Source organism: Sorex araneus, chromosome 6 (genome assembly GCF_027595985.1).
Source record: "Sorex araneus isolate mSorAra2 chromosome 6, mSorAra2.pri, whole genome shotgun sequence".
Classification (NCBI taxonomy): domain Eukaryota; kingdom Metazoa; phylum Chordata; class Mammalia; order Eulipotyphla; family Soricidae; genus Sorex; species Sorex araneus.
In genome coordinates, this window is record NC_073307.1 from 59,619,555 (window position 1) to 59,645,561 (window position 26,007).

The 26,007-nt window shown below is 53.0% G+C and overlaps 1 protein-coding gene across 8 annotated transcripts in view; it reads right to left on the bottom strand.

The window, feature by feature from the left end:
* AKAP13 (A-kinase anchoring protein 13) overlaps positions 1-26,007 on the bottom strand; it is a 181,033-nt gene that overhangs the window by 29,111 nt on the left and 125,915 nt on the right. For 4 of the 8 annotated variants that reach the window (XM_055142064.1, XM_055142063.1, XM_055142062.1 and 1 more), the window contains 7 exons: positions 21,237-21,312; positions 16,636-16,766; positions 12,270-12,640; positions 10,271-10,324; positions 6,799-6,864; positions 5,203-5,398; positions 2,041-2,149 (listed from right to left, as the gene is read on the bottom strand). In XM_055142064.1, the coding sequence (XP_054998039.1) occupies positions 2,041-2,149; positions 5,203-5,398; positions 6,799-6,864; positions 10,271-10,324; positions 12,270-12,640; positions 16,636-16,766; positions 21,237-21,312 (1,003 nt within the window). The remainder of the gene's footprint in view (positions 1-2,040; positions 2,150-5,202; positions 5,399-6,798; positions 6,865-10,270; positions 10,325-12,269; positions 12,641-16,635; positions 16,767-21,236; positions 21,313-26,007) is intronic. The other 4 variants (XM_055142067.1, XM_055142066.1, XM_055142069.1 and 1 more) reach the window with 2 other exon arrangements.

Sequence of the window (26,007 nt, forward strand, 5' to 3'; positions counted from 1 at the left end):
AACTGGCGAGCAAGATGCATTCCTCATACTCCCATCCCAGGCAACAGATCCAAGGCGTGAACGGGCCGGCAAAACCACCCGACCTGCTTCGAAGCTAAGTTGAGTCCGTCCACTTTCCATGCAGAAAGAGATCCCGAGGGTGTGAATCACCCCCTCCCCTTGGCGCTTCCCTTTCCAGCCATGGAAACCGACCCGCCGGGAAGTCACATGACCAGCTGCTCTGGTTTTCAAATCTAGCAAATAACTGGAGGAGGCATTCCAGACATTTCCAAGCGCTCCAGCATGCCTCACTGGGGAAGGCTGTGCCGGCAGCAGCTTTTTCTTAAAGGCCCAGATGGGAAGCAGGCGGCAAGGACGACCTCAGGGAGATGGTCCCAGCCACACCTAAAGGCAGTGGGGCCAGAATATGGGTCCTTGGGTCCGCTGGTCAGGGCAGAGAAGTGGCCAGCACAGTCAGGCCGCCGAGCACTCATTCCCAAAGAACAACGGCCCACAGCCAGTAGAGAGGCAAAGGGTCTGAGTGCACTCCGTGTCAGCCAGATCACACCACACGGGGACTGCCCTCACAGGGCAGCAAGGCTGGGCGGTACAGGCTTCCAATGACTCAGACGGACACCTGGCTGGGGCGAGCTCGGCCAAAACATGAGTCAAGGGCACAGTGACAGCAGGGAGGGCACTTGTCTTGCAGGAGGCCTACCGGGTTCAACCCCCAGCGTCCCACAGGGTCTCCCGAGTGCAGCCAGGAGTCACTCCTGAGCACAGAGCATACATAATAGCCTATACTTAATTTAAAAAATGAATTTAAAACAAAAAACAAAACCATGAGTGGAGCATACCAGTGCTCCAGATTCAAACTTCGAGCCTGCAACAGGCCGACGGCCCCAGCGCCCGGATGCGTCAAGCAGGAGTGAGGTGGCACACGCCAGAGTCCCCTGTGGCTCAGAGCAGTGGGCAGAGCACAGGCCGGAGTCTCCTGCTGCTCTGGTGAGCTGCGACACACCTGGGAGCAGGAGGCAGCCGGAGGGGCGGAGGGAGGGTGCGTGCTGTGGGCGTGCTGGGGCTGGCCCTTGGGACTGCCGACACATGTCTCAGGAAGGGGGAGGGCAGAGCTGGGTGCACACTCAGGGACCCTCCTGAGTAGCCAGGCAGCAAAGGCACTCTCAGCTAGGGGCTGCAGCACCTCTTACTCCACCCGAAGCCAAACTGAAAACGAACCATGCACGAATCCAGGGAGGCCCCAGCTGCCGTCAGCCAAGCAGGCCCATCCTTGGAGTCAGTGCCCGCTGAGTCAGGAGCTGAGACGGGAAGTGGCGGCCCCCCTGGCATTTTCTCAGGGCCAGTGGGGAATGGCCCAGGGTTCCCACTGCCCTAGTGAGCTGCTCCACAGGACACATCAAATCCTGCTCCTCACACCAGCATCAGCTCCATGCACCAGCTCCCACCGATACCATCCCGGACAGACAAGAGATGGGGCTTTCTCCGAGAACAGCTGCCACACCAACAAGGGGCCCTGAGTGGCCCCCTGCCTCTGCAGGACTCCACCACTGGAGCATGGAGTACCTTCCACCTGAGAACTCACCCCCAAGTCACCACCACGCCGAGTGACAACAGCCAGGCCTCGTGGGGTTAAAAACGGAGTCATTCCTTATACTGCTTTTACACGAATTATTTCAAAACGAAAAGTCATGTCTGGGGGTTTCTTTGTGGCTGAACCACTCCTATTGGTGCTTAGGGGATCAAACCAGAGGCCACCGGGCTGCATACAGGGTAAGCACCTTAACTTAGTACTCTAAGCTCTCCAAGTGAGAGAATTTTAAAGATGTGTGTGTGCTGGGTGAGGTCCGGGGAGAGATGGTTTAATGAGGTCAAGAGTTCTGGGCAGAGAAGAAGCGGCTGGGCTCCCTGAACCTTTCCCCTAAATGCTGACCTCCTCTTCCCAGGAGGACAGGCAAGCTTCGGGTAAAGGGCATAGGATGCTCAGGTAAGAAAACACATAGGGAAAGGGTGGAAAACAATGATCTGGAAAGATATCATACTCACTGTCCAACCCAGGATGGCTGATGGTCATTAAGGAGATGGATTTGGTCAAAGGAGAAGAAATGGCTGACGTACAGTAATTAAATCCCTGTGGTTTAGATCTGTGACAAGTCTGTGAAGACAAAAGCAAGGAGCAGATTCTCAGTCCACATACTGGGGGTTGAGATCCCTGCACACCTTCCCACTGCCCCCCAGCACCCTTAAGAGCAACACGGCAGGGGCACCTGACCCATGCAACAGCATCAGCATGGCCTCACGATGGCCGATGGCCTTGTGTTGTTTATAAGTAACTATGTAGGGGATTCACATCATGACCGCACACCACTGTTTTGCCAACAAAATCAAACTGGCATGAAACTTGCAGCAGTTATGCAGTGAAATGCGGTACTCTCTGCAAAGAAGAAAGAGAGCTTTTTAGACTTCCATCAGTACTAGGGGAAATTAAGCATCCAACTCTATATGGAATTCTGTGTCCCTAATGAGGTCACATTTCATATGTACTAAGGGCTTAGCAAACAACTGAAATCCCAAAGTCTATATACAATCCTTGTTCTATGAAACTTAAATATCCCTTGTAGAAATATAGGAGGGCACCAGTAAGTCAGTAAGTCATGCTAATTTTCAAGAACTGGCAGGAGAGATGCAAGTACAAAGTGGTTCAAGACTACCCAAGTAAATCACCCCTGCATCTGGGGAGAAGCTGAATCCCCATCTCTTATAATATAAGAACGCTTCAACATCAGTGTTTCCCATTTTGGGGGACACTCCCCAACTCTGCAGGGCACTGAGCAAATCTAGGGATGCAGTGACCTCCACTGCAGTAGCTGGGGTGGGGGGTGTGCTCTGCTGGCTTCCTTACAGAGGCAGAGTTCTGTGGGGGGCCTGGGAGAGTGAGTGACTTCTGAAAGGGAGATTACAGGGCCGATTCATTTGGAAGCCTCTGTTCTATATGAGTGAGAGCAGCTCCACAATCAGGAAACCCACCAGCTGTGTGCCCCCGAGGCAATACCCCCAAAGGGCAGGCCCCCAGGGTCATCCTGAGGCACGAGGCGCTTCCTGCATGCCCCTCTAACTGTAGCTGACATAGTGACCACAAACCTCTTCCTGCTGTAGGAGGCCAAGAGCTGCGTCCTTCTCACTTGCCTGTCTCAAGATGGAAGCAGTAAAATCATGACCAGCATGAACCCCGCACAGCTGTTTGCAAGTCGACCACAGGCAACCATGGAGTCTGAGCAAACAGTCGCTAGGCTTCCCACGCAACTGTGCAGCCTAGAAAGTGAGCCCAGTGAGGGGCAGGGACCTTCCAGAGAAACCAACTGCAGGCAGCGGCAACTCACCCAGCTCTCGGGCTTCACAAGAAAGACCCCTGGGAATCTGGGCATGAGCAGTTTCCACGTAGGAGGCCACGACAATATCAAAGACTTTCTTTAGTAAGGTGACATAGAAAAAGGCCCTTTTCAAAAGGCATCAGCAGTGATGAACGCCACTTGCTAAAAAGGCAGGATCATCTGTCAAAGTGCCGGGAATGTCGGTTCCAGAAAAGCATTGCCCAGACGTTAGTAAGAAGACTAAAGGGGACTCATTTCCTCATTAAACTCACCCAGAGCTAAGTCATGAAAAGAATCACCAAGACGAACAGCCAGACATTTGGAATTCAACACTTTCCAGCTAACTGTCAGATGTGAGACCTCCAGCTCACTTACACGTGCCTAAAGTTCTCACAAAGACTTCAGGAAATTCAATGGGACAAGTAGGTTCTGGGTGTATGAACTGTTCACAAATCCACAATTTCTGGCATTTTCCTTGGCCTTGAAAATAATTTCCAAAGGCCTCTCCACATGTCTAATGCAATTTATTTTTTAAGAGCTGTCCCTATGCTCTCCTCCCTCCTCTGATATGCTAGGCCAAAGAGACCAAAACTGTGGCCTCCAATATACCTACTGTGTCCCCTTCTCCTGAGCATTTTCTAACATATTTTTCCCAACGATAACAGATCAAGGGTCAGTCCACAGAGCGGAGTTTGCTCGGTGGAGGCGTGGGGGCAACTGGGGCACAGAGACAGTAGCAGGACACCAAGACTGTGGTGGAGGGAGTGGCATAGGAACAATGCATTTCCTAAACAACACTAGAAATCACGGTGCCAGAGAACATTTTTAAAAGGCAGAAAAACGGGAAGGGGCAGGAGGCAGCAACAATTTGCCACCTTTGGACCTGATTTTCCTGGGGCCTGAATTCTTTTGACCTTTACCTCAGCTGAATGGAACTTACACAAGGGCCAAATGTGCCCTTAGTTGCCACTGCATGTGGTAGGGCACCATCCAAAATGGCATTCCGAAAGAATGCCCCTCGCCCATTCAAACAGCAGGCTGACTGGCTTTGTCCAGAAATGCCTAACTCGGGTGCATACCCGCGAATCCTCTTGGAAATTAATTCCGATTCGCCAGGGCTCAGAGCAGAGTAGAGCAGGGATAGAATCAAAGCACAGAATTCACACTTCCCAAGAGAGTGGGAAGTAGTGCAGACAAGTGATAGACCAAGAAAGACGAGGACTAAGAAAAAGCAGTGTCCTCGGGTCAGCAAGAAAGTCCATGATCTTTAAGACGAAATTTCCAGAGCAGTGACAGGAGTGGGCACTGAGTGGCCTCTGGGTAAACGCAAGGCACTCGCTTAAGAATTCTGGTAGCATGGAGATGCCAGGAGAAAAAGTGACAGTTCTCCAGGGAACCTGCTAAGACAAAGAGTATGCAACGGATATCCGGGAGAAGCGGAAACTCCATGCCTGAGGAGCTTGATCATGGATGAGCCCATCTCAGAGCTCTTCTCTGCTGGGAAGACAGCAGAGGTCTTGAGGGGAGAAGGAAACGACTCCGTTCGGGTTTGTTTTTATAATTTTTACAGTGCTGGGGACAGAAGCTCCGGCCCCAGGGAAAGCAATGTGGTACCCTGGATGCTCTCCTTCAATGGGATATTCCAGTCAGCACAGACTAATACATCTCTGACCAATGCCAGGTGCTGAGAACTTGCTTTGCTCTGGCTGGGTGTGTCAGGTAACACCTAAGCCATCCTCCTTCCTCAAGCCTTGGCCTGACTTAAGACTGCTCCCACCACAGTGCTCGGGACAGGAATGTTTGCTGAAAAAGCAACGCTAGCCCCTTTCCGCCTTACCTGTGGATCAAATACTCTCCTGTGTTCTGTCTGGCCCGATTCCAGGTCTTCTTCTGAAAGGGACACCAGAGAGCCCCGCCGCTCTTGGCTGCTGAAAGGGTGTCTGGACCCTGTGGTGCTGGCAGGACTCACATCGAGAGACGAGCATGGCTGACCCCCGGCCCCAGCCCCACCGGCCAGGCCTTCCAGGCTGAAACTGAACACAGAGCCCCAAGGTTAGCTTTCCAAGTCCAAGCCTGGACGTGAAGCCCCTTCTGTGCTGTCCTCTACCCTCTGCCCCTCCCGTGTCTGGTTAACCCCCTGCTTCCACCCAGGCAGCACCTGGTACCCACATCCCCCTTTGCCTCAGGAGCCCAGTCCAGAGGGAAGCCTGCCCCGAGGACTGCTGACCCCCAGGTCCTCTAGCAGAGGGTGGGTCTTGCTCTCGGATGGCTTTACTGCCCTGTCCCAGCAAGTGGCCCTCTAGACATGTCTCTGCCCTAGATCTGCTGCCAAAATCTAAACTGACTCATGCAAAGAAGAAATCGGGAGCAGAAGTGACTCTCGGAGGGCACATGACCCTGATGAGGGCCTGGGGCATCCTGCATGAGCTTCCTTCTGTCCCTTCTAGTTTGGTCACCTGTGCAACCCCTGGACCAAGGTCCTGCGGGTGCCAGTGTGGACGGCACAGGCGAGCCCCTGACAACAAAAGATGATAAGCTGCTCGTCTAGAAACTTGATGTTTTATTTTCCTCTGGATTTCAACAAGGAAAAATAAAAAAGAAAGAAAGCATGTTGAGGGTGCTGTCTCTAAAATAGGGGAAGACTGCAGTGTGAAGACTGCTTCCTGCATTAGGGGGCTCAAGGGGCTGCAAGCCAGGACAATTCACAGCTGCTGTAAATTGCCCAGTAAAGTCTCGGGAGATGGTCAGAGCTGACCGAGTGGTCAGTGGCAAGCAGTCCAGCTGCCTGTAAGGGCAGCAGGAGCCCATCATGTCTCTTCGGACTCTGGCCCAGCGTCTTGCATTTGCTTTTTCTGTTTCACAAATTACTTATTAAGAACAGAAACCACAACTCTACTTCCCTTGGTGGGCAAATGAAACAATACATTTTGTTTTCCTTATTTCAACATGACAATGGGAATCATGACTTATACATAAATGTCTCAGCAAAACCCACCCTCAGTACAGGGAGAAGAGGACAGAACACTTCAAGAAGAAACCCAGTTTCCCACTGGGAATGGTTTGGGAAGTCTGGCCTATGCTTACCAAAGAAATTCACCCTGAAAACACTCTAATAATTCAATCTGGTTAAGAAAAGAACATGAGGGAGGAGGAGCTGGGAAATCTGGGATCTAAGGAGACTGGGAGATTTTGAGGCACCCCAGAAATAAGTGTATCTGATTAGCTCCCTTGCTCTGCCACTGTACCCACAGGAGGGGAAAATTCTGAGAATCTGGGGCTTGAGAAAGACCAGAATGTACAAGGAGTGGAACACACCCCCTGTGAGGAATAAATGTGGCACAGCCTCTGGGACACCCAGGGTGAGACCCCCACACCTCTGCCCCAGAACAGCCACCAGCCGCCTGTGCAGTGCAACCGGAGGACAGTACCGTACCTTCTGTAATGAAAGTCAGCACTCAGGGCAGCAGAAGGGGGCACGCCAGAAGGACACCAGCTCAGACTGGGGATGACAGAAATGGAGAGAGAAAGAGGACACAGGGACAGGTTACTGGGGTTCAAAGGAAAGGGCGCAGTTACAGACAGATGGATGATCTACCTCGTCATCTAAAAACTAGGAATGTGATGTGCATTTAGAATTTAGAGAAAAGCTAGAATAAAGACCTCTGACACTAAAAATAATTACTCCATGAATGTCCCTCTGGATAACATGTTCGAAATGACCATGTGAGCCCTTTACAGGGTACAGGTCTGACCTCACACCCAAGATTCCATCTGAAATCCAGTACAAAAAGAGGGCTCCCTGCAGGCTTCCTCCTCTGGGCTCTGAGATGGACCAGCCTCCCCGCAGGCCCATCTGTCTTGGCCTCGACTCCCACAGCCCCCTTGCTGGCCTGTCCAAATCTTCATTCCCAGGAGCAGGGGTGGCAGCATGGCTGAGCTGAGTCTCTGGAGTTGCTAATGCATTTCCATCACAGACCAGACAACTCATCCATCTCTCAGAATGGCAGGACCAACCAACATGCCAAACACTTCCTCATACAAAGAAATAAAGGGATTGATTTTGTTTTTAAAAGGGGGGAGCTTCTTTTAACACTGGATTACAAACTGGTCTTTTTCTTCTGATTTGTATTTGTCTTCTTCCGACTCCTTAAAATGCCCTTTGACCATTTATTTCTTCAATGGCCTCGGCAGGGACACTCCTTCTCAGGCAGCAGAGGGAAAAGGGGGGTTGGAAATACTGCCCACCACAGCCAGCCCCATACAGCTGCGAGCCGAGATGCATCCAGAGGTCACACCTTCCATCAGCAGATGCTCTCCTTTCTAACACACACACACAACTGGGGCTGAATGTTGAGAAGCCTCGGTGCCCAGAAGGGACAGACTGGGACAGGAGCTCCCTCAGCGCTCCCCCGGGATCTGGCAATTCTGCAAGGCCCTGTGGCCTCTGCAGGTCTGCTGTGAAAACGTCTGCGTGAGCCACTGGGCAGTGGGGGACTGTGCGAGGGGGACGGAGAGTGATGTAACAGTAGAGGGGTCCCACAGACAGCAGAACCATAAAACAGCACACCTGGAGACCAGCTCCATGGCGACACTGGACATTCCAGCAGCAGCTGACAGCTGCATGTGAACACAGAAAGCGACACCACACAATAGCCCCACATCCCCCGGGAAGCAAGACAGGGCTGACCCGGAGGCCCCTGGCAAGCACGAAAGCCAGCAGGACACAGTGCACAAGCTTGGGGGACCAAGAGGTCAAGTCATACTCCAAACTGGCAGCAAGACCTGATACCTGAATCTCCAACTTCCTACTGAAAAGCCCAAGGGTAACTTAGCAAAAATTATCACATGATGGTTCCTACAAAGTCTCCTCCCACAGACTGGAATCTCCTCTTCCAGATCCGAGTCTCTTCCCACAGACTGGAGTCTCCTCTTACAGACTGGAGATTCCTCCCAGACTGGAGCCTCCTCCTACAGACTAGAGTTTCCTCTTCCAGACTGGAGCTTCCTCCTACAGACTGGAGACTCCGCCCACAACTGGAGCCTCCTCCTACAGATGGGCATCTTTCTTTCTCCACCAATTGTGATGCTGTGAGACCTTGCTGTGAGACCTGGAGGAGTATCTGAGGAGAATGCAGGCTCACCCAGGCTTCTGAGGACCGGAGAAGGAGCTGGACCCATCAGGCACTTCCCAATTAGTGAGAAATACTGAGTGGTCCTGTGGCTTTCTTTGGGATTTAAAAGAAAGCTCTAGGTTTAAACAACTTCTCCCCTGCTTTTTTTTTTTTTTTTTTTTTTGCTTTTAGGGTCACACCTGGAGATGCACAGGGGTTACTCCTGGCTTATGCACTCAGGAATCACTCCTGGCGGTGCTCAGGGGACCATATGGGATGCTGGGAATCAAACCCGGGTCGGCCACATGTAAGGCAAACGCCCTACCTGCTGTGCTATCGCTCCAGCCCAACTTCTCCCCTACTCTTAACGCTTACTGGTATGTTTTCTTTTGCCCAGCTCAGAGGTAATACAAAAATCTCAACTCTGCATCATCATTGCTAGAGGGGGTGTCTGAGGGAAGGTGTGGCTGGAGAGTGGTGCCGGCCCAGCTCTGGGCCCTGCTGGCATCCTGCTTCGTGTGCTCATCTACGTCCATCCCCAATATTCTGAGAAGTTCCTGATGAACAAGCAGTTTCCAGTTTGTTCTCTTGACAAGAACTTAACCAGTCACTATCACCTCAGATACAGGCCAACACTTTTGTTACCAATCTGGAGAAGGCTAGAGGAGAAGGGACAGAGTCCTGCCTGTGGGTTCAAGTGGTAGGGCACTCCAAAACCTTTCACAGGTCTCAAACAACTCTGACTAGAACAAACTCATCTGGACACTTGACAAGTTTAAAGCCAAGTCAGCACTTTTTTTTTTTTTAATTTATATTGCTCTTTGGGTCATACCCGGCAATGCACAGAGGTTATTCCTGGCTCTGCATTCAGGAATTACTCCTGGCGGTGCTCAGAGGACCATATGGGATGCTGGGAATCGAACCCGGGTTGGCCGCATGCAAGGCAAATGCCCTACCCACTGTGCTATCACTCCAGCCTCCAAGTCAGCACTTTTTGACTGGAGCTGACTTTTTGGGTTATAAATCACTGAGCTTCCAACTGCCCTAAATTCCAAGTTAGGGGTTCCAGAGCATTGTCTCTCTAGGCTGCCTCTCACTTGCTGCTTGAAGGAAGAGAATACTTTCTCACATGGCTAGAAGCCTGGTGTCAGGCTCTTAAGGAACGTGCCAAAAGCCTTCGAAGGCACATACCTCCCTAGGACTCATTCAACAAGCAGGACACAGACATTTCTTTGAATTGGGTGAGATCCTATTATGAAAATGATCTGAACATAAAAAAAATCACAAGATTGAAAAAACATCCCAGAAACAAAACATTAAGGTCCAGGTAGAACAGGAAAACAAATCAGATGAAGAACCGCTTCCTCGGGGCTGGAGCGATAGCATAGCAGGTAGGGCATTTGCCTTGCTCTCGGCCAACCTGGGTTCGATTTCCAGCATCCCATATGGTCCCCTGAGTACTGACAGGAGTAATTCCTGAGTGAAGAGCCAGGAGTAACCCTATGCATCACCGGGTGTGACACAAAAAGAAGAAGAAAAAAAAACACGCTTCCTCTACAACAAGTGGTGGTGATGATGGTAGAGTGACCTCATATGCCACATGCTTTCACGACCTGAGTGAAGGACCATTACTGTGCATGGAGTGGCCCTCAGTGCTTCCCAGGAACCCCCGGAAACTGCCTGAGGAAGACAGGACATGGCTCCCAGCAGACTGAGCACAGACTGTGCGGAACCTGCGGCTGTTAGCGTGTGCCGGAGGCAGCAGCGTTAGTCCGAGCAGCGAGAGGACTCTACCTTCTCCTATGAAGGGGAGGCCTCCTGACAATGTCTCCCAGAATGCGCAGGGAACTGAAAATAAAGGGGAAGAGGTCAGCACGGGTGAAACGAGGGCACGGAGCACACGGCATCACCCTGGCAAGAGGCACAGCCAGTGGAACTAGGAAGGAAGGGACAGGTGCGGGATGAGAGGAACACTGGCCCAAATGCCTGGGCAGCTGTGGGGCTAGCTGTGCTGAGCCCTCCTTGCTCTGCGGGTCTGACCAGGTGATGAGGAATGGGGTTCAGTGAGACAAAGAGAAAGAAGATGCGGGGGTTATGGCTGGAATTTCTCAAAACCCTAAAAGAATTCTTTAATGTCCTCCTTAAACTTCGTATCACACCAAACGCAGCTACTACTACTAGCACAGTCCAGGAGAGGAGCGAGGCCTCCTGCTCAGGCCTTGGGGTAGGGGTGTGATCAGGAGGAAGTGGGGAGCGGGGTGCTGGCTGCCTGCAGGGCAGGCCGCTCACTTCCTAAGAGCCTCCACTCCCTCCTCTGCCCCAGCACAGTCACACTGGCCGCTGGGCTCTGTCCAGGCAGAGGGGACCAAATGGGAAACCAAACTTGTTTCTTGAGGCTGTCAACTGCTAACAGGCAGTCTTGTTAAGAAGTCCACTCTGCTTTAGGAAGAGAATCTGGCTGTAGGGGTTGTTCCTCTACATCCTGACTTCTTCACTTTTAAAAAATTGGTGTGAATACTTATCCCCAAAGTATAGCAAAACTAAAGCTGGGGGTGGGGTGGGCCAATAGAACAGCGGGTAGGGTGTTCGCCTCGCATGCAGCAGTAACCTCATTCGGATCCCCAGCACCCCAAGGGTCAGGCCCCCTGGGCCCTGACAAGTGTGATCCCTGAGTGCAGAGCTGGGAGTCAGCCCTAACCATAGCCGGATGTGCTCCACATCCCCCCCCCCCAAAAAAAAAACCCTTAAGTCCACTGTAGAATAATGGCCTCCTCCTGGTAAGAACCACAACCAGACCAGCAGAAAATTGGGCTCCATGGCAGCAGGTACATCAGGATCCCTCACGGATGCCCACAGCAAGAATAAAAGCAAACGGCTTAGGGAGGGGAATGGACAGGAGTCGGGAGCTCCGGGCAAGGGTGCCCCCACAAACTATCAGACAGGCCCAGGGAGGGGCTGTGACAGACTAAGGGTGGGCCAGATGCGCGTGCTCAGAGCCGAGAGCAGGAGACATTCTGTGGAGGCTGAGCTGCCTCACTAGGAAGTGCGGGGGAGAAAGGAGGGTGGAGAGTGGGGCTCAGTGCGGAGCCTCCCAAAGCAAGAGACCCCAGGAAAAAGCCCCAGACAAGAGGCCACAGAGCACTCTTCTCTGGGAGCTGAGACCACCTCAGCCTACTGATTCCCAGAACCCTGGAGAAGCCGACGCTCAAGAAAGCACCCCCGGACGGGCCGGCTGATCCGTGCAAAAACCTCGTCACTTAGTGATCTTCACTGAGTCTCGGCCTCCCTTGAGGATGACACAGCAACAGCTCAGACTGCATCAGGCCTTTCTTTTCTGCACAAGGCATACACACCGGTTCCTGGAAAGCATTCTGAGAAACAGGGAAACCCTGGGGTCGTGAGATTTTCTATCTATTTCTGAATCTGAATCAAAACTGCTCCTGCCTATCTATGGATGACACCAGTGGAGAGACCATTTCCACCACTACCACCAGGGGACCACCAGAACAATTCAGGGGGTAGAGGCCCTGGGTGCAATTTGGAGGTGTTTTCTGTAGGATTGAGTAAAGAGAGATCTCCAAGGGAGGCTGCTGGGGGGGGGGGGGGGGGCTGAATAAAGGGTGCCGGTGAGTATGTCACTAGGGCAGCTGTGTCCCACTTGGGACATTCACCATGACACATGCTCTGCAGATAAGAAATCAGGAGGGAATCAGGAATGAGCTTTCCAGACGCCCACGCTCCTGGAGCCCCACCAATCTCTCCCTCACACAGACCTGGCAGACTGCCCTCTCACCTCCGGTGGTTCATCTCCGCATCACTGGCTGCGTTCTTCCCTGGTCCCCAGCTGTGCCTCCGGAAAGGGGACAGCGAGCGCATTGAGCTCCTGAGCACTGAGCGCGTGCTTGGTACTTCGGTGACACTGTCCGTCTCCTCGTCCTCGAGGTCCCCCGAGCCAGCCGGGTCACGAGCACTCTGGCGGCCTGTGGCACCTGCTTCAGGGCTGCCGGCACCTTCCAGGCCAGGCTGGTCTCTGGGCCTGCTCCCATGTGCCACATGGGGCAGGGACACGTCGCTGCCCAGGGAGGAGTGGCGGTCCAGTGAGGCGGAGTCGTCGGTGCAGGAGCTGGAGCCAGTGAGGTCGCAGCCCAGCTGTTCCTCCTCGGGCTGCAAAGGAGAGAGGCATGAATGGCGGCTGCAGGCGACCTGCAGCAGGCCAACGGCTCTATGGGGCAGAGTGAGAACTGACAGCTGAGAAACAGCACTCAAGCCCAGGGTCACAGCTGGGTGCTGGATGCCTCTGGCAAGGACGGGCCTAGCCTTGGCCCTTCCCACCTGCCTGAAGGATGAGAACAGGAGCACGAAGCAGACTCTCAGAGGGCGGCCTCCCTGGGGTCAGCCCTGTCGGCCAGCACCGCTATCAGCAGCCCTACAGGGAGCTGAGTGCCTCTGGGTTCCTTAAACTGCGAACAGGCCTGCACAAAGCCATCTGCTTAGCCACAACTCGGAGAGCTTAGGAGAGCTCCCGAGGCGAGCGGGCGATGGTTTTCAGAGGCGTGCAAGAACACACGTAACGGCATAAGGACCCACTTAAGGGGAGCCACAAAGGCCCAAGTTCTGACTCCAAAAGCTGAAACGGAAGACCCGATCACTCCCTCCCGTCTCACCATGGACTCCCAGGACCCACTGCACAGAGCTGTCGGCCTGGACATTAGTCTTTTGACTACAAGCCCCGCAAGTCGTGTACGGACCATGCAGCTGGGGCCCTGCCCCTAACTCTGTTCACCAAAGACCCTGAAACAAACACAGGGAGTGGGGTGAGCTTCCAGCACCCCACACCCAGCAAGCCCCGAGTGCCCAGAAGAGATACAATGGCACTCTTGCTGCAGCAGGGCAGCTCGTGGGCCCTCCAAGTCTGGAGCTGCCCTGCCTGCAGGGAAAGGGAAAGCCTCACCGTGGCCTTTTTCCTACTTCTAGAACTTTCCTCATGAGCCTGACTTCTCTGATTCTTTGAGAAGGACTGTTTCAAGTGAGGAGAACAAATAGCCCTTCTCTCCGGCCTGGAATCCAGCCCTGGCTCGTGGAGGGTCCAGGCAGCACTTGTCACGCTCCTGAGACTTCCCGCCTGGGAGGCTAGACCTCAGCGGCTCCTGGGAGGCTCACGAATGGAGGCCCTGAGATGGGCCAGTCCTCACTCCACTCCTGGTCACTACCTTCAACAGTCCTAAGTATCTGCCAACAATCAGGAGCCCCCTGTCAGTCTCGAAGAATCATTTCTGTGCTTTTCCCACAGTAATCACAGTCTTTCCAAGATGGATTCAGTAAGTATGCTCACTAGCATTCCTACCGCCAAAAAGCATGAAAATTCAGGACCAAAACAGTTGAATCCACGCACAAACCCACTTCATGGAAAAGGCGGAGAGCACCTCAGGTCAGGCTCATGTATCAGAAGCAGGTTTATCTCTCTTTGGAGAAAGAGACAGCAGTTCTAAGACTTTCTGGGGACATCATGGCCCCTTCTGAAAAGCAGGACAGCCTGGATGACGAGCATCTTCAGGCCACACCTTTCTGCTCTGTGCCAGAAAAAATCCCAGGTGCCCGGGCTGGAGCGATAGCACAGCGGGTAGGGTGTTTGCCTTGTGCACGGCCAACCCGGGTTCGATTCCCAGCATCCCATATGGTCCCCTGCGCACCACCAGGGGTAACTCTTGAGTGCAGAGCCAGAAGTAACCACTGTGCATCGCCAGGTGTGGCCCAAAAAGTTAAAAAACAAAAACTAAAAAACAAACAAACAAAAAAATCCCGGGTGCCTGCTCCCCTTCATGTAAAGAGTCAGTCTGGGGCTACTGACCTTAGGGGAGAAAACTCCGAACCTGCCTTACCATAAAGGAGAGTAGCCGAAGTCCCTTGACCAGGGCCTGACGGGAAGAGATCATGGGGCTGGCAGTCAGAGAGCCTGTGGGAGGCCAGGGTGACACAGACACACAGACGGATGCAGGAAGTGACCTAATCTTCCATCACAGTTCACAGAAAGAGGTGTTGTAATGCCTGTCTGCTGGCCGCTCAACGCTGGGGGGTGGGGGGGACACGACACACACACCGTGGGACAGTGGTGGTGGGAGGAGCCCCCAGGCCAGCAGCCGCTGCCAGGCTTCAGGCACACCAGACCCTCCCCAGAGCTGCAGAGCTCCTCAGGAGGCAGGCGAGGATCACATTTTGATCCTGCCCCTGAACAGTCAGCGGGTCTGAGAAGACGTCCTGACCACACGAGGGCATTTCCCAGGGACCTGCTGGGGTACGCCGCTCCCACAGGAGAGCAGGGAGCCCACAAACACGGTTCATGCCTGAAGCTCTCCCTCTCCTCTCCTGGGCCCCAAGGACTGAACCAAGCCACCCCCACCCCTCAACCGTGCCCAGAATGTGTGAGTTCAGCAGACTCTGGTGACCCTGCCGTGCAGAATGACCTGTCAGAGTGACCCTGTGGCACTCTGCCATGCAAGGAAGGAAAATGTTAATTGGCTTCCATTTGCAAAGCTCTCAGTCCATGCCCTCAGGGTGATTCACGAATTAAAAATAAATAAATTAATTAAAATTAAAAAAAAAAAAGCTCTCAGTCCAACCAAGTCATCCTGGGGGCAAAAAAAAAAAAAAACAAAAAAAACTTCACAAAATCTAGCAGCTGCTATAAGTGGCCAGAAGTATCAACAGGCCTCTGGCAGCTGGAGTAAGATGGTTACACAGAGGAAATTCTGGTTTTCTAGAGCTAGGAGACCTGGGGACCAGAAAAAGCCACGGCTGCTGAGGTGCTAACAGAGAGGAGCAGCAAGCCAGCCTTTCTTCACCCAGACCTTTCACCTCCAAGATCATTTTCTACAATGAAACATTTCAAGCATCCATAACTATTTATCAACCCCCTCACAAGCCTCTGAGCCACCTCTACGATGAGCAATGATTTTGTTCCTAACGCTGAACTTCGAGATGTTATTTCCTTCTCTCTGACTGACTGTGAAATGAGCTTCTGCAGGACAGTGCCCTCGGGGAGAAGCTGAGCATCAGGGGAGTCCTTCTACTGAGAGGCTCAAGGGTGCAGGGCAAAACTGCCCAGTCCTGTCCCCGGAGAAATCCTGTGGGGGAGCTGGAGTGACAGGACAGCAGCAAGGACACTTGTCTTGCATGCGGCCAACTCAGGTTTGATTCAACTCATCCCATATGGTCCCCTGAGCTAAACAGGAGTGAACCCTGAGCACAGAGTCAGGAGTAAGTTCTGAGCCCTGACTGGTGTGGCCCCCCCCCCAAAAAAAAAAACCGCCCTAAGTTGTCCTTTTGAATTCCTCTTTGTGAATAACCAGAGAAGGAAGATTCTGACGTTGTGTGGCTTTCTGACATTTCAGGTTTCTTGAGCCAATCCCTTGGGGAACAGCAGTAGGATCTGGAAGATCAGGAATCTTTCCAGGGGCCTATGGAAGGAATGAGCACTACAAGTGGAGCAAAGAAGAAAGGGACAGCAGGCCAGAGACTGTAGGAAATGAAGTGGCAAAGGCCTAAAAAGGTTCCTGACTAGGAGTTGGGGTGTTGCCCATGTGAGGGGGCCTGGACCATCCCCAGAGCCACAAACAAGACAAACAAACAAGACAAAGCACGTTCCAGACTCAGTGCCAGCACACCAGCATGTTCAGGAGAAGCTAGGTACTCCCCTTGACTTTCCTGGCCCCCCAGCAGGGACACCCACTGGGGAGTCTCCCTCTGCCTCAATGATGGGAAAGAGCCCTGATCTGCTCAGGGAACAAATCCCACTCACCGAGATACATACACTCAAGCGCCAGCTCGGTCCCCTCCCTTTGAGCTCCTCAGACCGTGTGAGAACACCCACGACTCGAGGGGAGGCCTCTGGCGGGGCCCTGGGGAGAGCACAGGCTTCCAAGCAGATAGGGAAAGTTCCAGCACAGCCCGTGCCAAGAGGAGGGGTGAGCGCTCCGCAGAGCCTGCCTCAGCTCCAGGCCAAAACATGAATCACAAGTCTCTCTGCTTAGCTCCCACGCCGACTGGCCGGGTCCCTTCCGGCCCACTTCCAGGCCCACCCTGCATTCACTGAGGCAGCTTCTGAGGCCTGGGACCCCAGGACCACCTGGGAAAGCACCCGGGCTCAGCCACCTCACACATACCCTGGAGAAGATGGCGCTGTCCACGTCCTCGCTGGGCGAGTGGAAGAGGTCACAGTCGCTCCCAGCGCCCCCCGGAAGTGCCCCTGGCTTGGTGGTGCGCTCACTGCCCAGTCCAACATCCAGGAAACTCTCTGAAAGGAGAATATTTTCCGTCAGTGCCACAGGAGGACTCAGCCCCTTCTCATGCTGCTGCCGCCCTTTTAACCCACTCCCTGCACTCCCCTGCCTCCTAACACTGAGAGGCTGTGATGGACAGGTCAGCAGCTCTCGGCTCTGACACTGTCCTTCTGCGTGGACATGGTCGAGGTGCACTGCAGGTGCAATGACACCAGAGGTGCATGCGGGGAAACTGGGAAAGGGTGCCTGGCTTGGAAGCAGGAGGCACTGAGTCCCACCCCAAGTGATACCCACATACGCTGGGCTCATTGCCTGCCGAGGACCCCAATCCCCACAGAGTGGCATCCCCGGGCAGGCCTGCAGGTACAACTACATGTGCGGGCCCCCACCTTCTTCTCACTTCAACTAGCGGGAGTGCCAAGAAAGTTTAGGCAGCCCCACTCAAGGTGAGGGCTACAAGGAATGGAAGAACAAACTTACAACCCAGAAAGATGAAACAAACGCTGACTTAAACCATGATTCCACCCACATTTAGATATTTAAACGATGACCTTCCTGGTAATTAAGTGCTTTTTGCTTTCACTACCAAAATGAAAAAGTTCTTTGTTTGGAAACTATGTGATAGGGTGTGTGGCCAATTTCTATTTTGAGACTTAAGTTCTTTCTAGACTGTTATTTTATCAAAACACCACACAGAGGGACAGCGGGTCCATGAGTTAACCTGCTCCGAGCTCTTGTCCAAGCAGCCCAGGGGTTCTGACTGGATGGCCACGTGACCCAGCGGCAAAGAAGACAGGCCAATGACACTCAAAGGTGTCACTGAGTCCCCAAAGAAATTCAGTCAGTGAAGAGACTCAAGAGTGAGGCATCTCTGACCGGGCCATACTTTACAAGCTTCATCACTTTTGGGGCCACAGCAAGTGACACAGGGCAGAGCTAAAAGCCTGGCTCGCCCGAGATCAGAGTAGAGCCCCACTGGGAGGCGTGGGCACACTCAGGCAAAATAAACCCAAACACCCCAATGTCTGAGGCGTGCCCCAGGGAGGCCTGTTCCTGCCCCCCGTGCCAAATCGGTGTCTGCCCCATGACAACACCGGTATGGGCACTGGCGACAAGCATGTGGTGAAGGAGAAGCAGGGAGACCCAGGTGGGGTTGGGGGCAGAGGAAAGTGTTCTGGCTTTTCTGAAATCAATGACACTGCACACTCTGAATTAGCCGGGACTTTCAGGTGACTTCTAAGAGGCACTTCACTGGTCCAGAGGAAGACCATCACACGTCAGGCCCTGGGAGCACACTCCAACAGCTAGAGCCCCAGGACTCTTGGCACTGTGTAGTCCCGGGAGCACTGAGCTGGGAATAGGCCCCAAGCACTACTGAGCAAGCCCGCCCCCCACAAGAAAAAATACATTTAATGAGGCTTTTAAAAAATCAAAAAGAATCATTTATTAATAAAAAGTCTTTTTCTGAGAGCCAGACAGACAGTACAGGGTTGGTGGACTAAGGCATTTGCCTCGCATGTACTGGCCCCACCTAGTTTGATCTGGGGCACCATATATAGTATCCCAGAGCACTACCAGGAGTGACCCCTGGGCACAAAGTCAACTGTAAGCCCTGAGCACCACTGGGTACGGTCCAAAAACAAACAATGAAAATTTAGGCATTTAAGCAGGCAGTGGGGGATTCTCAAATTAAGAGCCACGGTGCGTGTATGCACACACAGGAACAAGAGTTTCCAATCTCACAGCAGAAATAAACCGAGTGAGACAATTCCCACACAGAAGTGCAGCGAGGGGGTCTGTCTCAGGAAGCAAGCAGAGCCCGTAAGGACAAGCCAGAATATTCAGCTAGAGATGAAACAGTCACTTGAGTTCATTTCCGGATAGCAGCTCCTCTGGGTCTATCAGTTCAGTGGGAACAGCCTGACAGCTAAGGCCTGGACAGCCCGAGCCTTGTTCCCAGTTGAGAGCATGCATCAGCTTAGGCGGAGCTGGTGGCTGTGATCTTTCTACTCGCTTCCTTTTCCCCACTCGGAAAAATAAAAAGCTCTGTCCCGTAGCCGAGGGAGTGCAGGGGAGCTGTGGCCAGGGACAGAAAGGACTGTCACAGAGCGAGCTGCCGGCTGCCCAGCTGGCAGGCTCACAGACCACAGCCAGGTTCCAGGCTGGAAAACAAACCAGCTCAAGAGAGTCTGAAGGAAAATCCACCGGGAAGATCCAGCACCAGAGGCATCTCTGGCCAGCAAGCTGGAGGAAAGAGCCAGGACGTGGTCGAGGGGAGACTAAGGACCAACAGTCATTAAGAAACCCCACAAAGGACAGCCGGAAGACAAAGTCAGTCTAGACTCTACCACATTCAGCGCTATGTTTGCAAAGTGAAATGGTGCCTTTCTTCCTCTGGGCTCTACCCAAGGGGCAGGAGGTGAGGGGCTGGCCTGGCCAGCAGCACCGGTGAGAGAATGTGGGGGTGAGTGAGTGCAGGAGGGGGCAACACAGCTGCTCTGAGTCTCACTTCCACATGGGTGACACAGTACGGAATGAAGCAACTGTGGTGACCTTAGAAGTTACACAGGGGACCGTGAGAACTCTGCCCCATGGCACAGAGAAGGCACACACTGAACACGCCTGGTAAGGTTAAAACTCTGTTAGCCCCCAGTGTGGGATCTGAGAAGATGTGCAACCCACCCCACGATTCCAGAGCAGAACGCTCCTATTTGGAATGCCTAGTGGGCTGGTTTGGGGCCTGAGAACACTCAAAAATATTATCATATGAAGTAGTGGTAAAAGTGTCGCAGACCCCAATAACCAACCAAATGCTACCAAAACGAGAATGTTCTACTTTGAGAAAGAGGACTCTGTACCTTGAGGGGCACCCCGACATCAACCTGTCTGTTACTTCTGAGGCCTGAAGTAAAACTCAGTTTGTAAAACTGAGCAGAATGTGTATTTAGAAAGATGCTGTCCAGTCACTTGGGTTTTAAATTGCATCGATGCAATCAAATGATAATGGATAGGGAAAAGGAGTCAGCAAGCAGCACTCCTTGGCTCTGCCGGAACAATCTCCCCTGGCTGCCCCGCCTTTATCCAGAACTGATGACCAAACAAAGGGAGTTTTGGTTTAAGAAAGCAGAAAACAGTACTGGAAAGTAGAAGAGAAAGGAGTTCCCCAGGCAGGGAGGAACTCAGAATAGGAGTAAGTCCCATATGGAAGGACTGGGGAGAATACCTCTTAGTTCGTTTAACGCTACTACATCCTTGAGCTTTTATTTTTTGTTTCAAAAGATAAGAAATAAACCTGTAACACTGAAAGTACCTAGAACCATGACTCCTAACAAAGTCTTGAGTCTGAGGCTCAGAATCTCATACTGCAGACCTTGGGTTTTGCCGAACTAAGATCAGAAACAGAACCACTTTCAAAAGACCAGTGTAATGATGCTTCGGGTTGAAGAGTAGAATAAGCAGGGGGGGGGAGGATATAATTCAGGATTATTCCTGGGGAAATACGCAGAGGTTCAGACTTCATTCTGTGAACTGAATGCATCACACTATGATGAATAGAGATGCCGCTTGAAGTATTCAGATGTGAGACAGCCTCATGCCACCCGAACAGGGCCAGCAATTTAGTCTGCTTGGACGGCCAAGACTAATTACACTTTCAGAAAAGCCAATTAGTTGAAGGAACCAAAATACAGTTAAGGAGTACACTTTGAAACAGTAGTGCACTTTTAAGTAGGGCCAGGTGGGGAAAGGGTCAACTAAATGTGCTAACAGGGCCAACCTCCTAACGGGATGCAAACCCTAAACAGAGCCAGAGTGCAGCACCAGCCCTGACGGCTCCCTTCACGGAGGCTCAAATAGAAGAAAACACTTCTGATTTCATGAGAAACCAACCCCACCCTGAATCACATGAGGGCTGCAGGCCAATGGAAGCCTTTCCGGGCAGATGTCTGCCAGCTGGACCCTCCTTCAAGCATTACCGCAGAAAACTGTGAAGAAGGAGACAAGCAGTTAGGACGCCCTCCCTCTCAGAGGAGCACTGTAAGGACAGCAAACACAGCTTTCGTGGGTGATGCAAATTCAAGAGCCCAGACAGGCAAATGGCTGTTCCTATGACTGCAGTCATGGGCACGGGACTGGGGTGGCTCACGTGTCATGGTGTCACTAGACAAGGGTTCTCAGCGTGAAAGTCAGGAGTTCACAGATCAGGGGCAGGTGCCCTGTCTCCAGGCAACCGTGGCCACACCTGGGAGAAAGCCTGGGATTGTGAGCTACCCACCCCACGCCTCGTGGCACCTATGTTAATGGCAACCCAGACTGCATGTACCCACATTGCCTAACATGCCGGAGAGGGCAGATCTCAGAGTCAACAGGTATGAGGGGGTGACACAACAATAACAGTTGTTTGTCAGCAGTTACTTAAGCAAATTGCACAACAGAACACCCCCTTCCCCAAATACACATACACACACCCTCCCCATCCCATTTACCTGGGCTCGTGGTGGGAGTCAGGAGAGATGCTGCATCTGGGCATGGCTCGATGGTACACCAGCTCTCTCGGTTTATCTGTGAGAAAAGAAAGTGGGCACAGTCTGAGACCGGGGAGCAGAGCAAGGCAGCTGCCCCAGGAAGACCAACCGCACCCCGAACCCATCACTTCTGCTTTCACCCTTACATTTTTAACCCTTTATCTCAAAGTAGAAAATTTTTATTTTATTAAAAAAATATCTCTCAATGGAAACAGGACAGAGACTGTCCTGAGCATGAGGCATCTCAGAGGAACAGGGAAAGGGCACACAAAGGGGAACAGTGCCTGCCACGAGATAAAAGGAGAAAAGAAAACGGCAGATACGATTAGCCAAGTATCAAAATACACAATTAGCACCTTCGTTTGCAAGTTCAAATTAAACAGAAAAATGGTTGTTATTGCGAATGCCAGTTGGGCCTCTGATTTGGAAGCCTGAGTGTGGGGCCTGCCAGACGGCCCACAGCGCTACAGTGCAGGCACCCTAGGTCCAATTCCAACACCACACGCGCCTTCAGCAGGGACCCCAAACACTGAGCTGGGGGTCCTTCTGAGCAGCACTTGGTGTGGCCCCAAAAATAAGCCAAACAGAAAAATTCTGTTAGTTTTGAGCCCCATGACAGCTATAGCAAATGTGCACTCTCCGCATTAACGCAGACTCACGAGCCTCGGGGACAGTGAGGGAGGGAATGACAACTGGTTTGAAAGCACACAGATAAGCAGATATGCCCGCAGAAATAAGACTTTGACCCAAACGGGGTAACATTCCTCCACAGCCCTCGTCTGGAAGCTTAAAAGAATGCAACTTTTCTAAAGATTGTTCAAGATCTTTGGTTTTTATTGATGTGACATTGGTTTATAACACGAGTTTCAAGAGACTTGACATACTTGAGCAGCTATGCCTGAATGATCACAGAGAGATACCAAAGGCCTATTTCTGTCATTTCTCCCAGTTCTTTTGCGCATCGTTTCTTTTTTCCCAGTGCACCCTGGCAAGCCTCTCGCTGAGCAGTGCCTCGGGCTGACGTTAAAGTGCAGGCCAAAGGTAGTGCTCCCTCACCCTGTCACCAGGACACATCCGTCAATACTAACAAAGCAGCTGTGGGTCCTCTCTGCATCTGAACTTGACTTCACCCTCTTTCCATGGATGCTCAGCTCCGGTCCCGGAGCCACAGAGGGACCCGCCTCACAGCGCGCAGCACCCCCAGCCCCTATGCCCCACAGGCACTCACTTCAGCACTGGCCCCCAGGCCTGTGCAGCCCTAGGGCAGCGTTGCTAAGACATATCCACCGAAGAGAAGTGAGTGGGGGTGACAGTCTGCTCAGGGGGTGGAAATGCATTTGGCTAGCTTGTCCTTTATCAGGCGGGCACCTCCTCCGACATCCATCCATGACACTCGGTCATGAACATTCGTATGTTTGTGTGTGGATGTGTGCTCATGGTCTTTGTGAGGAGTGGAACATGGGGTCACACGAGAACTTTTTACTTTCTGTCCTGAGGGACTGCCAGCCTTCTCCTAGTTGGCTGTCCCCTGTAACGACCCGCCGACCGTGCAGGAGCGTTCTGATTTCTTTAATCGTTGTCAGCACTGCGTATTATTTCTGCCTGTGCCCTTGAAAAGTGGACACCTGGGTAGGTAGGTCACATAATAACATGCTTCTTTTGAAATGGGGAGTGTTTTGACCTATCTGAGAAGACAGAGAGTGCATGCAGTGGGAAGGTGCTTGTCTGGCATGCAGCAACCCAGACTCGCTCTCCAGAACCACTTCAGGAGTCTCGAGTCCCACACAGAGTGATCCCCCGTGCAGAGGCAGTGGGTACGACCCCATTTCCCCCTGCCAAAAGGAAAGAAAACCCAAACAAAACTAACCCATTTACTGCTACAAAGAAAAAATACCACTGAAACTCATGCTCATACCCTTGGCATGTCTCCTTTGTTCTATTAAAAAATAAGAATGAGGGTGAGGGAAATGGCTCAGAGGACTGGAGCACATGTTTTGCAAGTTGGAGGCCCAGGCCTCACTGCCTGGCACTGCGTGGTCCCCAGAGCACCACAGGGCACAGAGCCATGAGTTACCTCCAAGTATTACTGGTGCATCCCCAAAAACCAAAAATTTAAAAAAAAAAAAAAAAAAAAAAAACAACCAACCGTCATCTGTGTCTCAGAGCACTGGCTCAAGCCTTGAAGGCTGCTGGGTTCTTAAGCAGCTGCTGGTGGGAGGAGCAAGCACTGTGTGGGGTCAGCCCCAGGGAAGGGGAGCTGAAAGCCTGTGGGGGCACAAGCAGCACTGCAGAATGGGGAGCTGGGCCCACCACACCATGAGGAGCAGAATTCTCAAGCTAGCAAGGGCAGGGAAGGGTGTGGTGTTGGTGTGTATGAAAAGCATGATTAACCTCAATAAAAATCGCGAGGGGAGGGCAGAGAGAGGGGGGATAAACAGAAGAGCAGGGGGGCACAGCACAGGGCCCACAGCTGAGCAGGGTCTGGGCAGAAGATCAGGGAACAGTTACTGAGAAGGCCCGCTTGAGGGTACTGGAGTCTTCAGGGAAGAGCAGCTTGAACGAGCTGAGAGGGGTCAAAATCCCAACTCAGATGTGCATCTTGTGCTCAGACGGCCAGGATGCTGGGGGCAGTGGGACCCCGGGGAGCACAGAATGGGGATTCTGTGAACCCAACTGTGGTGGAGCTTTCTCAAGGCTTCTCCAAGTTTCATCTCTGAGCTCAGGATTCACAAGACAGTACCAAGACTCCAGCTGGGAGAAGTTCTGCACTAGGCCTTCCTTCCTGGGGTCCCTCCAGGGCAGAGGTGAGGAGTGCACAGGAGCAGAGGGTCTCAGGAACATGCTGGTAAGCATAGCTGCAGGGAGGCAGTGGCCGAGCCAGTGTCTGTTTCCTTCCTGTCCCCAGAACACAGCAAAATGTCCTTGCTTCCCAGAAAGGGGAAGACGTGTACTATGCTCAGGAACAGGGTGGGGAGGCCCCGCTGACCGCCCACCCCAGGGTCATGGAATACCGTCTTGGGGTTCTACCACTGCCAAACACTTTTCACTGCAAGCACAAGGAGTCGAAATCTGGCAGTGATTCAACATCACCAAAGACTTGGTAGAAAATAAAATCACTGTTGAATTTAGACAAAAACATTAATAGTGAATGAGGTTTTCTGAAATGAGAATGAGCTGAGGTAGAAGCCAAGCTGCCAGCGTGCAGATGTCTCTGTGAAGCCCATGGCACAGCAGCCGTGCACTTCAGGGGCACCGCCTATGGGGAAAAGGGAGGTCAGTCCAGCCGAGGGCATGTCCAGGCTTTGGGAGGGTTCTGGCTCCAGACAGGTTGGCAGGTCAAAACACAGGTACCAGGCTGCCCAGCACATGGCGATGCACAGGGGTTACTCCTGGTGGTGCTCAGAGGACCATATGGGATGCTGGGAATCGAACCCGGGTCAGCCGCGTGCAAGGCAAATGCCCTACCCGCTGTGCTATTACTCCAGCCCCGAGATGTGCATTTTGTGGGCAGCTCTGGGGCCAGCTCTAGAACCCTGTGGAGAGCCCTTTCCCTGCTGCACAGGGCAGGGGGTCGGGGGGTTCCTGGAGCAGCAACGAGGGGTCTGGAGTAGTCAGGGAAGCGAGGCAGGAGATGTGGCCACCGTAGTTCAAAGCTCTACTCTCCAGGGTGCCAAAAGAGAACAAAGACGGGGTTGCGGATAGGATGGGACAGCATAGTGGAAGAAAGCGGAGTGGCAGGACATGGTGACTGTCTAGTCCAGGCAAATGTCCTCCACCACACAGAAGCAGCAAGGCCCAGAGACAGCCAAGAACACCACCACAGAGAGAGAAGGGGCAGGAGAGCCCCGGTGAGGGTGAGGAGGTACGGAGGGGAAAGTGAGCGAGCCTGGCGAACCATGCTCAGCTGCACAGCGCAGGACTTTTCCGGCGGGCAAGGCTGCGGCAGAGGCTGGAGGAGTCCCAGGTGAGGGTCGCAGGACAGCCAGGCAGGGCACACCCCCGAGGAGCAGTGCAGGCGGGCACGGGGCAACTCGCACACAAACTCACCCGCCTGAGTGTGACTAGGCAGGCCGCTCAAAACTACACCAACACAGCACATGGCACCTCTGACAATGGCTGGTAGGAAGCATGGGGCACAGTGACCCGTGTTGGCAGGAAACGGGAGAGCCAGCTGTTGGCCAGATCACATCGGTTCATGTCCACAGCGAAGAGGGACGACAGTCCCACTCCGACTTCTCAGGGTCGCTGCTGCAACAGGCACACTCGCCTTCATCCCATACCCACTCTGTTCCCACCCTCCCTTCCTCCCTCCTCATGCACAGGAGCCACGGGAAGACCACATCCGTGAATCCACATGAAACATCCCTCTGCATGTGCGCACCACAGACAGTGACGCGCCCCAGCCCTGAGGGGTCCATGCCCACCCCCACCTGCTCGGAGGCCATTCTTTTCCCAGGGCATAGCTTGGGCCAAGGTGCTGGAGTGACACAGAGAAGCCGGTCTCAGTACTCCAGCACTCTCTGCTCTTCTCGGGAGGTGAGGCAGCTAGGAGGGGGAAAGAGCAGCACGGGCACCACTAATGAGCGTGGGCAGTAAAAGGGAATGGAGGGGAAGACGGCGCGCGTTTCTCCCCAGGTATGTGGGGCTGGAAATGGACCGAGAGGGCAGGAGCGAGAGAGGAGCTGCAGAGGGTTCAGAAACGGTGCTCAGCAAGCAGCTGGAAATGAGGGAA